This window comes from Typopeltis vanoorti, chromosome 4 (genome assembly GCF_054136105.1).
Source record: "Typopeltis vanoorti isolate ZY-2024b chromosome 4, IOZ_Tvanoo_1.0, whole genome shotgun sequence".
Classification (NCBI taxonomy): domain Eukaryota; kingdom Metazoa; phylum Arthropoda; class Arachnida; order Uropygi; family Thelyphonidae; genus Typopeltis; species Typopeltis vanoorti.
The window spans coordinates 154974650-154991886 of NC_143552.1; the positions used below are offsets into that span (position 1 = coordinate 154974650).

At 35.0% G+C, this 17237-nt stretch overlaps 2 protein-coding genes across 4 annotated transcripts in view; one reads left to right on the forward strand and one right to left on the reverse strand.

Annotated features, from left to right (window-relative positions):
- The window catches only part of Plod (procollagen lysyl hydroxylase), a 339227-nt gene that overhangs the window by 93344 nt on the left and 228646 nt on the right, over positions 1-17237 (reverse strand). The window lies entirely within an intron of this gene.
- Positions 1-17237, forward strand: part of LOC150107776 (immunoglobulin domain-containing protein oig-4-like) — a 31959-nt gene that overhangs the window by 3163 nt on the left and 11559 nt on the right. For both annotated transcript variants that reach the window (XM_090391535.1, XM_090391533.1), the window contains exon 2: positions 5408-5557. In XM_090391535.1, the coding sequence (XP_090247661.1) occupies positions 5408-5557 (150 nt within the window). The remainder of the gene's footprint in view (positions 1-5407; positions 5558-17237) is intronic.

Genomic DNA, 17237 nt, shown 5'->3' on the forward strand with positions numbered 1-17237 from the left:
ATATATTCATTGTCTAACTTAAATACCAGATTTTATTAAATTTCAAACCAGAGGTCACATGAAGGTGAGTTAGTCAGTCTCTATGGTGGTGGGAGGTTGTTTTTCTTCTGGAAATTTGGGTTTCCATCCTGCACACAATTAATAGACATAATATACTGGTCTCTTAGCTTTAGATGTTTCAGCTGTAATTCCAAAAAACATCCCACCAGAGCACAGTTTAAAAAATGGAAAAAAATTAAGGAGTCCAATTATCAAATTTCATTAAAAATCTGTTGAGTCATGATATGTATAAAGACCAAGTGAATCTATAGGCGGTTAAGTATTTTGCAAATTCTAACTAAAAACAGGAATTTATGTCCTGCCCCATCAATGAAAAAAGGTGTAATTTTCAAATCATCATGATCACATGTTTTTCAAGACAAACACTTTGGAGGAAAATTAGCATAGCCTACTCCTATTTTTTTTCTTTTTCCCCTCAATTAAAAATTTGAGGGAAATTTGAAGTAAGGATAGATTATTATTTCTTACAAATAATAATCTATCCTTACTTCATTTCTTTTTTCTTTCTGAAAAATCAAGACTTTAAGCTCCTATTAAAAATTACAGAATGTTCTTTCTGGACTAGGTCTCAGCCAAAGAGATATAAAACAGTATCAGCAGTTGTAGTAATACCGGTAGCCTTTCTCATGTCAATTTTGAAAAAAAATTTTACAGAAATCATATTTTCTGAAATAATTCCCTTACTTTTCTATATTTCAGAAGTTACATTCTATATTATTTCTCACAAAAGAACTATGCTCTACTACATTATTTCTTGTAGAAGAGTTATGTTCTTCTACATTATTTCTCACCATAAATTAATGACTTAGTTATTTAACTTTAACAAATTATTTATTTAATACACAGATATATATTATGGGGGCTATTAATATAATATTGAGCTAATAAACAAATAGCTCCATACTAGTTTATGTACGGCTAATAAACGTTAATATTATTATCCCAATACCCCATGGAGTCAAAGACTCATCTAGGAGGTCCTTTTGTGATACACACAGCTCATCATACTGTGCCTTAAACACACTCAAATTCTCTGCAGACATCACACTCTCAGGCAAGGACTTCCAATCATTCACAGCTCTGCATGCAAAAAACTTGTTCTCACCCTCCTTATACAGCTTCCAGGGATGTCCTCTGGTTCTCCACTGATCTCCGACCATTTGTTGCAAAACCTCTCCAACACTGATCCTATAACAATCCCTTACTAACTTGTAGATCTCTATCATATCACCCTCTTTCTCCTATTCACTAGACTCTGTAAATTGCATCTTTTCAACCTTTCCTCATATTTGACATTCCAGAGATCAGAAAGTACCTTAATAAGTCATCTCTGGACCCTTTCCAACATCTCTTCATCCTTTTGAAAACCAGATGACTAAATCTGTGCACAGAAGTTCATGTGTGGCCTAATCAAAGGATTATACAATGGAACAAGAACACTGACTTGCTTCTACAAATCAGTGTTTTCCATATCATTTCCAGAATTCTTTGTGTGGTCCTCACAATTTTGGCAATGCGTCCCCTAAATTTGAGGTCCTTATCCACTATCACCCCAAGAACTTTTATTTCCTCCACTTCCAACTATATATCCCCACCAAGCATAAATTCTACATCCCATCTTTGTTTCCCAAATTTTAAAACCTTACATTTTGCAATATGGAACTCGCATTCCCAATTCCATGACCATTCACTCAATTTATTCAAGTCTTCTTATAGGGCCACAACATCTTCTCTACTCTTCATATTCATCCCAACTTTGCATCATCGGCAAACAACTGAATATCCCCATCCAAATATTCTCATTTGTGTATATGTTACATTAATTATTTTTGTAATCCCCGTAGATGTCCAAGTGACTAGGACGAAATATAGGAAGTATTAAATTCTATTTTAATTCTTTTTGAGTGTTGTAAAAAGTCCATTAAGCCTACAACATGAGGTTCTCTCATTCTCTATCCTCATGCTGCTCACTTCTTCATTCACAACCACCTCTTCAATCTCTCCTGCCTTACTCTCCCATTCTTCCACATTGCTTACCACTTGATCAGATTCATCCTCTGCACTCACTTCTCTACCTTCCAGTAGCAGCAGTCTCTCCAAGCAACTCACACTAAAACAACTCAAATGCAGTCCATTGCTCCTATAAAGTTCACTTCATCCTTCAAACTCATTCCACACATTAACAAACTGCACTCCTTTCTGCTAACATATTTTTTGATAACATATTTGCCAGCTTGGTTGGCCGAGTGGGTAGTGTATCCACTCTCCAGCCAAAAGGCTGCGGGTTTGAATCCTGCCGTGGTCATGGATGTTTGTGATTATCTGTGAAAATACTAGTGGTGGTGGGCAGTAGATGGCATTGGTGTAGATTAGGAATGCACAGACCGTGGCCCTCCGTTGATTTGCTGGTGGCCCGCCTCACCGTGTATTATTTTAACTTTAACAAGTTACACGATAGGTAATTTTTAAAAATGGTACATGCGCAAAGCAAAGTAGCTGTGACGTCACGATTGCCTGTCTACTTATGATAATCGATTAGTAATAATGTTAACAAATTTTATAATTCATCCATTTTGTCATATGAGTATTTTGTTTTCGTAAGTTCGGTTGCTACAATTAATTATCACCCCTAGGAAACAGTAAAAAATAAATTCTACAATGGATAAAGCAGGGCCAAGTAGGAAATGCAAACTACAGGATGAAAAACGGCAGTTTCAGGATAGCTGGACTGAAAAATATGGTTTTGTGCAGTCGTTTAATAATATCATGTGCTTGATTTGCAAAAGTGCTGTAGCCATACCAAAAGAATACAATATAAGGAGACACTATGAAAGTCTGCATTCTACATTTTCAAATCTACCCGAAGAACTACATAAACAAAAGATTTCATTTTTGAAACGAGAATTGACAGGTCAGCAAGTGATGTTTACAAAACCTATTCAAGATTCGGAAATTGCAACAGAAATAAGTTTTGAAATATCTTGCCTTATAGCAAAAAGGTGCCAACTATTTACTGATGGAGATTTCATTAAAGATTGCCTTGAGATAGCTGCTAAAAAAATTTGTCCTGAATCAGCCAAAAATGTTGAGAAAATTCAGTTAAACAGGATGACTGTGCAAAGAAGAATTACTGCAATGTCAGAAAATGTAAAGGACCAATTAACATTTTATTCAAAGAAATTTGCCTATTTTTCATAGCTATTGATGAATCAACTGACATTAATTCCACAACCCAGTTGTTAATATTTGCATGTGGAATAACGCAAGAGTTTGAGGTAAGTGAGCAGCTGATTGAAATGAGTTCATTGTCAGATCAAATGAAAGGTAATGACATGTTCACTGGGCTTTTGGAACAGTGTTCCAAAATTCATTTAGATCTGACAAAATTATCAGGTATCACGACTGACGGAGCTCCTTCCATGATAGGAGCTAATTCTGGATTGGTAACATTATTGAAACAGCTTTTGGGAGGGCATGACGATGAGTTGATACAATTCCACTGTATAATCCACCAGGAGAGCTTGTGCCCTAAGAAACTTGGATTTGAACATGTCATGAAAGTTGTGGTTTCAACGATTAATTTTATAAAATCCCGTGGCCTTAATCACCGACAATTTAAAAAGTTTCTTGAAGACATTGAAAGTGAATATGGTGACTTAATTTTTTACACAGAAGTGAGGTGGCTAAGTCGTGGACAAACATTGGAGCGGTTCCTAAATTTAATTGATGAAATTGAAATCTTCATGACTGAAAAAAAAAAACAAAAATGTCCCCGACATAAAAAATCCGGATTGGTTATGTGACTTAGCCTTTCTGGTTGACATTACTAATCATTTAAATACGTGACTTCAGGGCAAAGATCAACTTTACGACCACATTTTGTCTTTTCGGTGCAAGTTAAATCTATTTCAAAACCAACTGAAGTCAGGGAATTACATCCCTTTTCCTAATTATAAGAAAGTTTCTGAAAATTTCAATGCCAACTTCAAAACTGTGTATGTTGAAAAGATTGATAACTTGATATCAGCCTTCAAGGATCGGTTTTCTGATTTTAAAAAAGTGAAACCGTTTCTAGATTTATTTAGCAATCTTTTTGCCAATTTGCCTGCAAATGCACCCGAATCAGCACAGCTTGAACTCATCGACATTCAAAACGATGAGAACCTGTGAAATAAATTTAACGAAGGCAATTTATTAAACTTCTATTGTTGTGCCGATAAAAACAATTATAAATGGTTGCTAGATAATGCATTCAAATGTGCAAGCCTATTTGGCTCAACATATATTTGTGAACAAACTTTTTCAGTCATGAATATTAACAAATCGAAAAATAGGAACCGCTTGACTGATGAAAATTTAGAATCAATTTTGCGGTTGGCTACTACAAAACTCGAACCAAATATCAAAACAATGTCAAATCAATGCAATGTCATACATCAAATTACATTCACTTACTTTTTTATTACCTTTTTTGTAACAATTATGATAGGTATAAATAAAATAAACAATATATGGTAGATAACTTTCAAGTTTTTTTTTGGTGGCCCTCCCATAAGTAACAATGGAACTATGCAGCCCTCGGCCTTAACAAGTTTGTGCATCCCTGGTGTAGATGATGTGGTCCACTGTAGTTAGTGGATTGAGTGGTGGAGAAAGAGAGTTGTGGAGTGAGTGTCCTCCCTTGATGAGTCTTTGGATTCCTTGAAGGTGTCAGGTAATAATATCATTCATAATCCTTACTCTCTACCTCGTCTCACCACTATCAATCATACCTGGGCCATATGCTTACTACCTTTCCTATCACACTATTCTCTTTTATCTATTGTAAAATCCTCCTAATATCCAATCTGATGTGTTCTTTGTTTGTGTATATATATATTCATAAAATAAAGCAGCAAAATCTTAATGGTCAGAAGATCCTATGTAATTACTTTAAGCATTGCTAGGTAATACTGAATACCAATTCCTTTTTCTCTAAAGGTGATAACCAATTAACTTACCACTGATAGGTAGCTCATTATTTTTTTTCCTCTTATCTCCTATAGTACATGTAAACCTAGATTGGCTTCTTGGTCAATTAATTACGATAGCAAGAGTGACCTAAAGTAGGTCACGCATGCTGCCCTATGTAGTATTCTTTTAGTCTTAGTGTACACACAAAGAGCATATGCACTCCTGAAGATGTCAACACGGATGTTGCAAACAATGTTAATAAAATTACCTTAATCTCAACCATATTGTTATTACTGCAAAAAAATGAGCCTTTTTGTAAGAATGTAGAACAACGAATTCAATCTTTTAAGAAACATCGACTATACTTATGATACCTACTTTTTTATTTTATCAGGGTGCACAAATAATTAAAGCTTCTCATTTTGACTACGAATTTCTCCTTGGTCACAAAATAGTTTTTATCTGTGTTGCTAAAGGAGACCCTAGACCTCGTATTACTTGGTTTAAAGATGGTGTAGAACTTTATGCTCATCCTTATTTGCAGGTAAGTACTGTTATTCACAATATGAAAGCAAGAATTTTCAAACATAATTCTTTTTAAACTTGATTACTGTTGCTGTATTATTTTCAAATAACACAAACATCAAACCAATTTTGAAATCAGGTTCTTTCTAAACTCGATTGCTTTTACTACTGTAAAAGCAATAAATAATACGAAAAATCCAACTAGTAGGATAACATAAAATAAATAAATAATAATAAAGTCTTATATACTATTATAAAAAAAAATCAGAACAAGAATTAATGGATGGATATTGGTAATCAGCATTAATGTCAAATTTTGATGCAAGGCTTAACCACCTTACCGGCCATTATGGATCAAATACGCATCCTCATATGCTTCATATCCATCATATATTTCAATGTAATATCAACGGTACTATAATTTTAATATGCACTTCACATCCATGATAACTTTGATGTCTATAGACGTCTTGGCCAGTAGTGTGGGTAAGTAGCTTAATTCTACCAGTATACACTTTCTGGAAAGTTATTTTAATAATTCAGAGTAATTCATTTTCAAAAATTAATTAAATGAATGCTTGTTCCAATTAAAAAAAAAAAACTTCCATTCAATTAAGTTTTAAAACATTTCACACTTGCTGGCAAAATGAATAGCATATCTGATCTCTTAATAAGCTGCAGGTTCAAATTCCACCATGAGCATGGATGTTTGTGAATGTCTTCAGATGGTAAGTGTATTTCATTACTCAGTGTAATACCATCACACTGAGCAATGAAACCAGCTTACTGCAGGCCTGAGTAGCTTGAAAATAAAGTTCCATGTTTGTCACTAGAAAAGGATTTCCAAATTATCTAATCCTTAGCCCCATCCATGGTTCTTACGTATTATAAGTTCATAATCATTTGTGATGGTGAGATTCACAAAAAAATTAAATATATAAAAATTGAAATGCAAATATTTTCATGCTGAACTGTTGATAGCTCAACAAGAAAGTTGTTCACATATTTAAATTTTTGTATGCATGTGCACTCCATCCCATTATAACTGTAGGTGGAATCAAGATGGTGACAGTTCAGAAATCTGCGTGTTTTACTGTAGAAAATTTTTGAATTCAGTGAATTGTGAATAATAAGGATTTAGGCAAATTATCTGGCTAATCCATCTCATAATAAATATATGAAGTGGTTGAATATTCAATTTAAAGAAACTGGCAATGCTGAGAAATGTATCTTCAGGACATCTAAGAATCTCTTAAGTAACTGTTGAGAACACCTGTCAGTCATTTTTATGATGTCTGAAGAAATTAACTACCGTGCAAATTTGAAGGGGGCATTCCTCTGTCCACTGTAAACGAGCTTCTCTAGGAATTATTGTGGAATAAGTATAAGTTGCTGAAAAGTAGTGGCACAAATTGATGCAACCTATAAAAACCACTGTTTTGAAAAGATTGGTTATAAGTTCACTTATGCAAATATCAGATTTGCACTTTTGGGAAAATATTATCCAATCAAAGAAGCAACTTTCCCCCTTCCCCAACATAAACACACACACAAGATCACAAAATTTTCAGTTCTTTGCAGATGATGTAAAGCCTTGGAGGGTTATTAGTAATATTACTAGTTTTGGCTCTTCAAGAAAATTTGAATAAGATGGACAGATGGGCAAATAAATGGGGATTTCAGTTTAATGCAACTAAATGTAAGACTAAATGTAACGCAACTAAATGTATATGAAATTTGGGATCCACAGATGAAATCCTTCATCATACTCATTTCAGTTAGGTGGATAGAAGATGAAGAAGGGAATAAAACTGAAACATTTAAGCTGTTGAAAGATTATTATTTGATTGATACTGGGACCATTTTTCATTTGGTAAAATATGGAAAAGGAAGAAGGGGACCATGGGGACACAATGGAAGTTGCAAAAGGAAGTAATCAGTAAGAGGATATGAAGTAGGGGGTCATTTTACATGGAGAATGGAATGCATTTGCTCAGAGAATAATAAAAGTGTGAATGATGAATGAACTTAAGGAGTGCTATAATAGACCTTGTGCTTAGCATTGATCTCCCACGATGAATGAGTTTTATGACTCCATGGAGGTCAGGAAAATAGTAGTAGATCTGTAACACAATCGCAATAGTGCTGTGATCTGGGCCAAAATAAGCTAGGTAAGTGTAACAATGTTGTCTGTTTGTTTTTGTTTATATTATCATCATCATCAGCAAATTCCTACCATGTACCCTCAAGGGGTGTACATGATATGATAAGCACTACATGAAAAATTTAAATAATTACTAACTTCCTATCTACAATTTTCCTCCAAATCAGTCTGTTACCTGTCAAGATACCAAAATTATCAGATCTTATATTTCTATCTTCTAAGGCACTTTTTACCATATCAATCCACCTATATCTTGGTCTTCCTCTGGGTCGTTTTCCTGCCAACCTGGCAGAGAACACTTGCTTTGCTAATCTTTCCTCGCCCATTCTGTTTAAGTGACCATATCACCCGAGATTAGCTCTGCTAACGCATTCCAGGATGCTGACAATGTCAAGTTCTTTCCTAATATCCTCGTTTTGAATATGATATTGCCATTGATGCCATCTGTTCATGCACTAATCTTTCTCAGTACTCTCATATCTGCAGTCTCTAGTCTTTGGTCAAGTGTTTTACTTCTGACCCAGCTCTCAGATCCATAAGTTAAAATAGATTTGAATACTAACTTGTATACAGCTAATTTAGTGTTTTGACTAATTTCTCTCTTATTCCATATAAATCTATTCAGTTGACTTCACACCACACCAGCATTGTTGATTCTGTTGTCTATTTCAATATTTAATTTATCATCTTCACTAAAAATCACACCTAAGTAGCTGAAATGCTTCACTTGCTCTGTAGGATCTCCATTTATAATGCACTTGATATTTTCAATGCTTCTCCCTATTTTCATTGTCTTTGTCTTGTTATTACTGACTTACATACCATGTCTACTACAACAGTTATTCAATTTAGTCAGGGAATCTTGCAGACATGTAGTGGATTTATTTAGAAGTATAACATCATCCACATAAAGCAAAGAGCTGACAAATATCAGGTTTAATACCACTTTCCTTCATAATGTTATCCATATAGATAATGAATAACAGAGGGAATAATGTACATCCTTGTCTCACACCAGATTTAACATTAAACCATCTTCCTGTACTTCCTTCAATTCTAACTGCTGACTTACAACTCAAATACAGACTAAGTATTGCTTGATATAATGCCCCGTTGACACCATATAACTGTAGCATATTGAATAGCTTCTCTCTTGGCACCATGTCATATGCCTTTTCCAGATCTACAAAACTTAAATATAGATCTTTGTTATATTTCCATGATTTCTAAACTATTTCTCGTAAAGTGAAGATCTGATCCTGACAGCCTTCTATTTGGCCTGAATCCAGCTTGTTCTTCACCAAGCTTTTCTTCCACAATTCTTCTCAACCATTTCTCAAGTATACTTGCATAAATCTTGCCAGGAAACACTCAGTAGGGAAATACCACTGTAATTCTCACATTCAGTTTTATTTCCCTTTTTATATATGGGTACTATGAGAGCTCTACTCCAATCATTGGGAATTTGTCCCTCTGTCCAGGCCTTTTGAACTAAGCAGTGCAGCCACTGTAGGACTTTTATACCACCACACTTCAGCATTTCTGGTCGAATATCATCTATTCCTGTTGCCTTTCCACATTTCAAGCATTTGATGGCTTTTTCTACTTGAAGTATTATTATTATCATTATGTGACAACTCCAGGGAGTACTAAGACTCATCGAGGGAGAGTGAGCCAACAGCATCGAACTTGCTTAAGCTATTAGTAGCAGAGGCTCTACCAATCGACCAACCTTAAGTATGGATATGTATTCCTGACTGCATATCACTGTGCTATCACTGCTTGTTTCATTTAGCAATTTTTCGAAGTAATTACTCCATACTTCAAGGATTCAATTTTTCTCCGGTTTTCGTCACCTTTATCATCTCTAATTCCTTTTATAGTGCGTTTTCCTCCATTTCTGTCTTCAACAACCCCCAGAATATTTTGCCACTTTCTTGATATTTATTTTCTATGTTCTTACAAAGTCTTCCTGTGACTTTTGTTTAGCTAGTTTTACACAGTGTTTAGCTTTCTTACATTTGTCTGTGTATTCTCTAAGAGTCCATGTTGACTTATTTGCCAGGAACTTTTGATATGCTTTCTTTTCCTTCACTGCCTCTAACTTTTTGTGTCCACCATGGAGTTCTACTTTTTCTATCCTTGCAGACAAACTCATCACATGACTCTGGCTGAATCAATCAGTATTTTCTTCAGGGATTGCCACTGAATCTCCAAGGTTTGGTTCCTGTTCTCAAACTCTTTCATTTTTTCTTCAATAATGTTTGTGCATTTTAGTCTACAGTTCATATCTGAGAGCTGCTCAACTTTTATTCGCTTTAAAACTTTCTTATATGTTCTTCTTTTCAATATGCAATTCAATTTCATCCTGCTCAAGACTAAATAGTGATCACTTCCAATTTCAAATCCTCTGTACACTCTGATGTCTTGCACCAGGGAGAAAACATCACTCTCAACAATAACATACTCAATGAGACTTTTCTTATTCCTTGCCTCTTCTCTCCATGTGAATTTGTGCACATTTTTATGTTGGAACATTGTGTTGGTAATAACCAGTCCATGTCCTGAGTAGAAATCCAACAGGTATTTGCGATTATTATTAGCTTTCTCCAAATATTATTTTTATTTTATTATTTGCTCTTTTCTCCAAATTTTCCCAAAATATTTTTGCATGTCTGATAATCATTTCCTACTCTGCTCTTCAGATCCCCAACAAGGACCAACTTTTCCTTTTTCATTGTGTCAGTTGCTTTCTCTAAAGCCTGAAAAAATCCCTCCACTTCTACCTTAGTAGAACCTTCTGTGGGACCATAGGCACAAATAAGTCTCGTTGTCCAATTCCCCATTCTGATATTTGCCCACATCACTCTACTTGAGACTGCCTGCCATTCAAGAAGATTAGCCTCATATTTAGTGTTGAATACTATGGCTACTCCTTGTTTTCAGTGATTGTCATTGCCTGAATATAACATTTTGTATTTATTACTCAGAAAGATCTCACCAGTTTTTGTCATTTTTGTTTCAGTCACTCCTATTATGTCGATCTAGTACTTATCTAATTCCTCAGCTAGCTCCATTTCTTTGCCATTCAAGCTTCGTATGTTGATAGTACCAATCTTGAACACTAGTAATGTTGAGTTGGGGTGTGTTTTAAGATTTGTTCCAGTAGCTGACTTTTTGTTGTTTGCCCTGCTTCCTTGGTGAAAACAACTGGGGATTTGTTTAACTGGGCGACGCCCCAGTCGGCATGAAATTCTGTCATGGTGTACCATCATTTCATATTTTGGTTTTAACCAGTAAGAATACAATTTGGCTAAATCCCAATTTGCCAGCCCATTCTTGTTCGTTAAGTATCCAGGTAAATACCTAACAGGGTGTACCACGAGAAGGTGAGGATTGGACATTAGCTCAGAAGCCCTGGTCGGTTCTCCGCATTCCTTAAAAGGCTATGTGGAGGTCTCCTCTCAGTTATACAGCTTTAACCCTTAAGCACCCTTTTTTATATTTGATTTATTAATCTAAAGAATACTTACTGCTCAGTGTATATTAACAGAATCATTCAATTTTTCTACCATGAAGTTCTAACATTGAATCTGCCAATAAGAATGTATAATCTGTCTGTTTCAAGAGTGCAAATCCTGAAAGATGTTGAAAGTTTATTTTTCACTTGGTCAGACTATAATAAATTTAGTTGAATCCTTTATTCAAGTGTGTGCAAACAAAGTTTGCACCTGAAAGTATCTTCAGCACTGGGGTAAAGTGGTACAACACCGGGCAACTCCTTGCAAAGGTGAAGCAAGCTACCAACACTCGTATCTCAGTATCTCCCATAATGCAAAACACATCTCCTTGTGGATATGTATAACTTTACCCCAGTCCTGAAGATACTTTCAGGTGCAAACTTTGTTTGCACACACTTGGATAAAGGATTAAACTAAATTTATTATAGTCTGACCAAGTGAAAAATAAACTTTCAACATCTTTCTCTAAATCCAGAGTAATTTAATAAAAAGGTGGCACACTGTTTGGCAGCTCCTATAGGAGAAGATGACCTTGGTAATGCTTCTGCCTGGTATCTCCACTTGTGCCTGGCTCCCACTAAAGAGACCTCAATAAAGGTCAAACTAGTCTGGGTAGTGCCCCTTCCCTTAATGCATAACATTATACATATCCATAAGGAGATGTGTTTTGCATTATGGGAGATACTGAGATAGGAGTGTTGGTAGCTTGCTCCACCTTTGTAAGGAGTTGCCCGGTGTTGTACCACTTTACTCCAGTCCTGAAGATACTTTCAGGGGCAAACTTTGTTTGCACCCACTTGGATAAAGGATTAAACTAAATTTATTATAGTGCAAATCCTATTTGCAGAAATTCTAATTTGTGGTAGTAATATAATATGTTTTAGTATGAAAGAAAGGAGAGAAAATATTGATTTCTTAGTCAAGTAACTTATTTGCAGTTACTTGGCTTGGCATGACATATTTTACATGAACACCTGAACTATGCACAGATGATTATTATCTTCAAAAAATTGCACTGATGATACAAGGAACATTACTTTAAATCAATATGAAGTGCAGCAAAGGAATAACTATGAATAAGAAATATGAAGAAGGATTGTTTTATAACTTGAAGTGCTGTGATGCTTTTTATGAAAGTGGAATATTTGAAATTGGAAACAGGTTTGTTTATATGAAGTAATTTAAAAAAAACAAACAAACTCTTATTAATTGTAATAATAACAAAAGGAAGATATCATAAAAATCCAGTGAATGAGAAGCTGCCTAAAAGAATTTTGTGATTTAGAAAGTGAAACTATTGATTTTTCAAGTGAAACTAAATGTGTTAATAATTCTATGATTCGTTGCATATAATTTATATTGCCATTTTACTCCTTTTAAGATTATTGTCAAACTTTGTCTTCTACTCCTCGGAATCTAATGGATGGTTTTTATTATTATTATTCGTGACACCTCCAAGGAGTCCGAAGACTCATTGCGGGAGGACACCTACAACTGTCTCTACCACTACACCGAACCTCTACTACAAACCATCTCCATCAACGCCATCTACCGCCCACCACCACAACTAGTATTTTTGTCTGTAAATTGCATGTGTTCTAAAGGGCCGATTTGTCTGTATGTGGGATGAAAAACCTGAGTTTCCGAGAGAAAAAAACTCTTCTACCTCTGTATGAGATCGGCTAACTCATCTTCAATTAAAAAAGTCCATATAAAGATTCCTCCCGTCATGACGAGAATCGAACTTAGGCCTTTTCTAATCAAAAGGTGCAACGTACCGTTGTTCTTCCAATTGCACTACGGAGGCTCTTACAGTGAAATTTTTAAAACAGACAGAAAGCCAGCATCTATTTTGACAATTTCTTTTTGCAACAATGCAAACAGAATTTTTTTAAAGTTTAGAATTCCCCAGTAAATGGAAAGAAGCAAGCAATAAACAGTTAAGACATACCATAGCTTCAGTTAGGAATAGACTAAACTTAGTATGTACAACTAAAATTTTTGTTTACAGTTTGTTGTGGTCAATTCTTTCTGCCCATAGTATGCAATACTGTTAAAAAAATTTCTAATTACTATTGTCTTGTGTTCTTGTGAAAGTTATTATGCCAAAAATGTTATTTATTATTACCATTTTTTTAAATTGAAGAAAATAACCGAAAGTTGTTCTTGTGATTTTATTTTAATGTAATAATAAAGTAAAATAACATTAACTGCAGTGCCACTGCAGTTAATGTTATTTAGTTAGCAGTGGCACTGCTGAATTGTTGACAGTTACTAGAACTGTCAACATCATTGCTTCAACTTAATGAACTCTCAAATCTCTCTCTCTCTCTCTCTCTCTCACACACACACACAAAGAAAAATATGTTCTCAATGTGATTACAAGAACAGCAGATACCTAAAGAGTATACTGACTGTCTTATTCATCATTTAAACTAAAGTCTAATGTTCAAATGCAGTTTCCATGCATTTATTTTCTCATTTCAATAAATGCATTTATTAATATTTCTGGTTGCTTCATTGTTGAATAGTATTTTTATTTTCTGCTGCAATATATGCATCCTAATAAATTCTGATTTTTTTTTCTTTTCTGCTGATTTGCAAGTCTCTTAAATGACAAATATTAGGCAAATGATATCAACTATTTCTAAATATTTTATAAAATATTTTCCAAAAAGGAATTGTATGCAAGAGATCGCTTGCATTTGAATGAGGAAGGACATAGGCATCTGTAGAGATTACTGTTCTGAATGAGTCAGTGTGTCAATGCAGGGAAACTAGAATACCCAAGGTGGGTGGTAGCAGGGGTGGCCCCCTTGTAGGAATGGATACTTGGGAGAAGGGGGACAACATCAGGTAATGCTGAGCCCAGTGGAGTCTAGAGGGGATAGGGGATAATGCTAAGTATCAGTGGCTGCCCATGAAGTTTGCCTATATAAAATAATTTTTAAAAAATTCTTTTTTTCCTAATCAGTAACCAATTTATTAATAAATTGGTTACTGATTAAATTAAATTTGAATGAGGAAGGACATAGGCATCTGTAGAGATTACTGTTCTGAACGAGTCGGTGTGTCGATGCAGGGAAACTAGAATACCCAAGGTGGGTGATAGCAGGGGTGGCCCCCTTGTGGGAATGGGTACTTTGGAGAAGGGGGGGATGACATCAGGTAATGCTGAGCCCAGTGGAGTCTAGAGGGGATAGGGGATAATGCTAAGTATCAGTGGCAGCCCATGAAGTTTGCCTATACAAAATAATTTTTAAAAAATTCTTTTTTTCCTAATCAGTAACCAATTTATTAATAAATTGGTTACTAATTAGGAAAAAAAAATGATTTTTTTTTTAATTTTGTATAGGCAGCACCCCCACTTAAAACTTCACTGGCTGCCACTGCTAGGTACAAAAACAGTTGCCATTTTTATGCTTTATACTAATGCCAGGAGTATCCGGAATAAAGGAGAGGAATTGGTGGCGCTGATAGCATCAGCCTGGCCAAAGATTATTGGGATCACTGAGACATGGTTGACAGAAGAGGATATCATAACAGGAACAGAAGTAGCAGGGTACAGCATTTTTCAACAAGATGGGAAGGGAAAGCGTGGTGGTGGAGTACTGCTTATGATAAGTGACGACTTATGTCCTCTAAGAGTGGAGGTTTTGGAAGGCAGAGACACTAATGGTTTTGAGAACATATGGTGTAAGGTAGAGCTAGGCAAGACAGAATATTTAGTGTGGTGTTGCTATAAACCAAGGAGCACAGACGGTGGGGACCAGGATATGTTAGGCAGTTGAGCTTGGCAAGTGCAAGAAGAATGATTGTTATGGGAGATTTTAACTACAGCAGTATAAATTGGGGAGAGGAAGATGCACGTAGCAATAAGGGAATGGAATTTATAGAATTCTTGAAGGACAAATGTCTTAGGCAACACGTAATAAAGGGAACAAGAGTTTTGGATTTGGTCATAGCATCAGAAGAGTTGATAATAACTGAGATGACATCTCTCCCACCAGTTGGAGAGAGTGACCATGTGGTTTTGACTTGGAAGATGAATAGACATGCAGGAATATCAAAGAGATGAGAACGTATGTGGAATTATAAGGTAGGTGATTATAATAGTCTTAGATATCAACTTAGGGAAGTTTCATGGAGGGAGGAATTGGAAGGTAGGGATATCATTAGCACTTGGGAAATTGTGATGGAATATTTGTTAGCAGCAAAGTAAGCTATATTCCATGAGTCCACTTTACTCACAATTTGGAGTATAACAAGGGGCCATCCCTGGAAGTTACAAAAGGAAGCTGTGAACAAGAGGGTGAGAAGTGGTTTCTTTGCATGGAGGGTGGGGTTTGAACCATGGAATGCATTGCCTGATAGAGTGGTGAGAGCGAGAACGGTCAATGTTTAAGGAGTGGTATGATAGACTGTGTTACCTAGGAGGGACCTCCCGCGAAGAGTCTTGATAGACTTTGTGTTTCGTAGGGAGGACTGCCCACGATGAGTCTTTTGACTCCACGGAGGCCTGAATAATAATAATAATAATAAAATATTTCGAAAGTTTCCAAATATTTTATAAATAATTTAACTACTATAAATAGAACTGTGCTGTTAAATTTAAATGTAAATAGATTATATCTGTTTAATAAAAAATGGACACATCAAGTCTTTGAAGGCCATTCTATTAGTATCTTGTGCAGGAATAAATTAACCAAAATATTGTGCCAAAGTCAATTTCACTTTAAAATGCTTAAAGATTCCAGTGAAGTCCTTAAGATTTAAGTTTAGGGGAAATATAAGCAAATCAGTTGTGTGCAAATCATCAGAAGGTTGCAAAGGCACTGAGAAGACTTAAGAAGGATAAAAAGACAACTGCTCTTCTTTATAAAGTACTGATCAGACCACATGTGAGCAACTGGACAGGTCTGGTCTTCAGTGGGAGTAAAGATTAAAGATGTTATAATGAAAGAGTTGATAGTTTTTAGCATGTATGAATGACTTGACAGTGACAAGAATGGAATGAGGGAAGATATGAAAGAGTCAACAGAAGAGGTTAAGAAAAAAGAAAAAATAATAAAAATTGCCTGTTATTGCCATGGTATGAGGATTTTGTAAATGTATGGATTGAATCTGATTATATATAGCTGAATATAATTGCGCTTGAAAAGATTTATGGTATGGAGAAAGTGTTGTTTAGTGGGGAGGGGGGGAGAAAGGAAGTGCAAAATAAGGAAAAATAAAGAAAATAAGGTTATCATGGAGGATGGTTCATGGACAACTCGACGCAGTGCAGAGAATTCATCACGGAGAAAAATCATCACAGGAAAAATTCATCGTGGAGCAATTGCAGGAAAATTCATCATGGAAAAAATTTTCTGAAAATGTTATTCACTAGAAAATTGAAACAATATTGCATTGATACCGATATATAAAAAGTAAATACAGTGCAAGATAAATTTCACAAAATATAGTTTTTTATGTATTTCATGTATCATCGTGGGATTTACATAACGATGATAGGATTTGTTTTTTTTTATCATTTCATTATCATTTTCTTTAATATAATTACTCAAGAGTGCACCTATGTTCTTAAACTAGCTCTGTAAACAATAACAGCATACAACATATCTTTCGTATGCAGGAAAAGTGGAGTCATTTTCAAAGCACACGTGTATTCAACAACTGAAACATGCCACCTTCTGAATTAGTTTCACATAAAAAAAAATATCACACCTGGATGGGTGTCTAAATGCGCAGAACAGACAAATAGTGAACGGTTAGAAAGAATAAATATTCTTAAATATTGTGCCATTTCTCCTTAACTATTCTTAAATATTTTATTCTCCCAAATAACTATTCTAATTCCATCTACAGAGCTGTAGTAAGAGAGAATATTAATAACTTTATATGGAATAAAAAAATTCAGAAAGCTAAATATAATCAAAATATTAAATAATATATAAAATATATATTTTTTTTTTCCGTATATGGGAAATATATATTTTTTTTTCATATATATT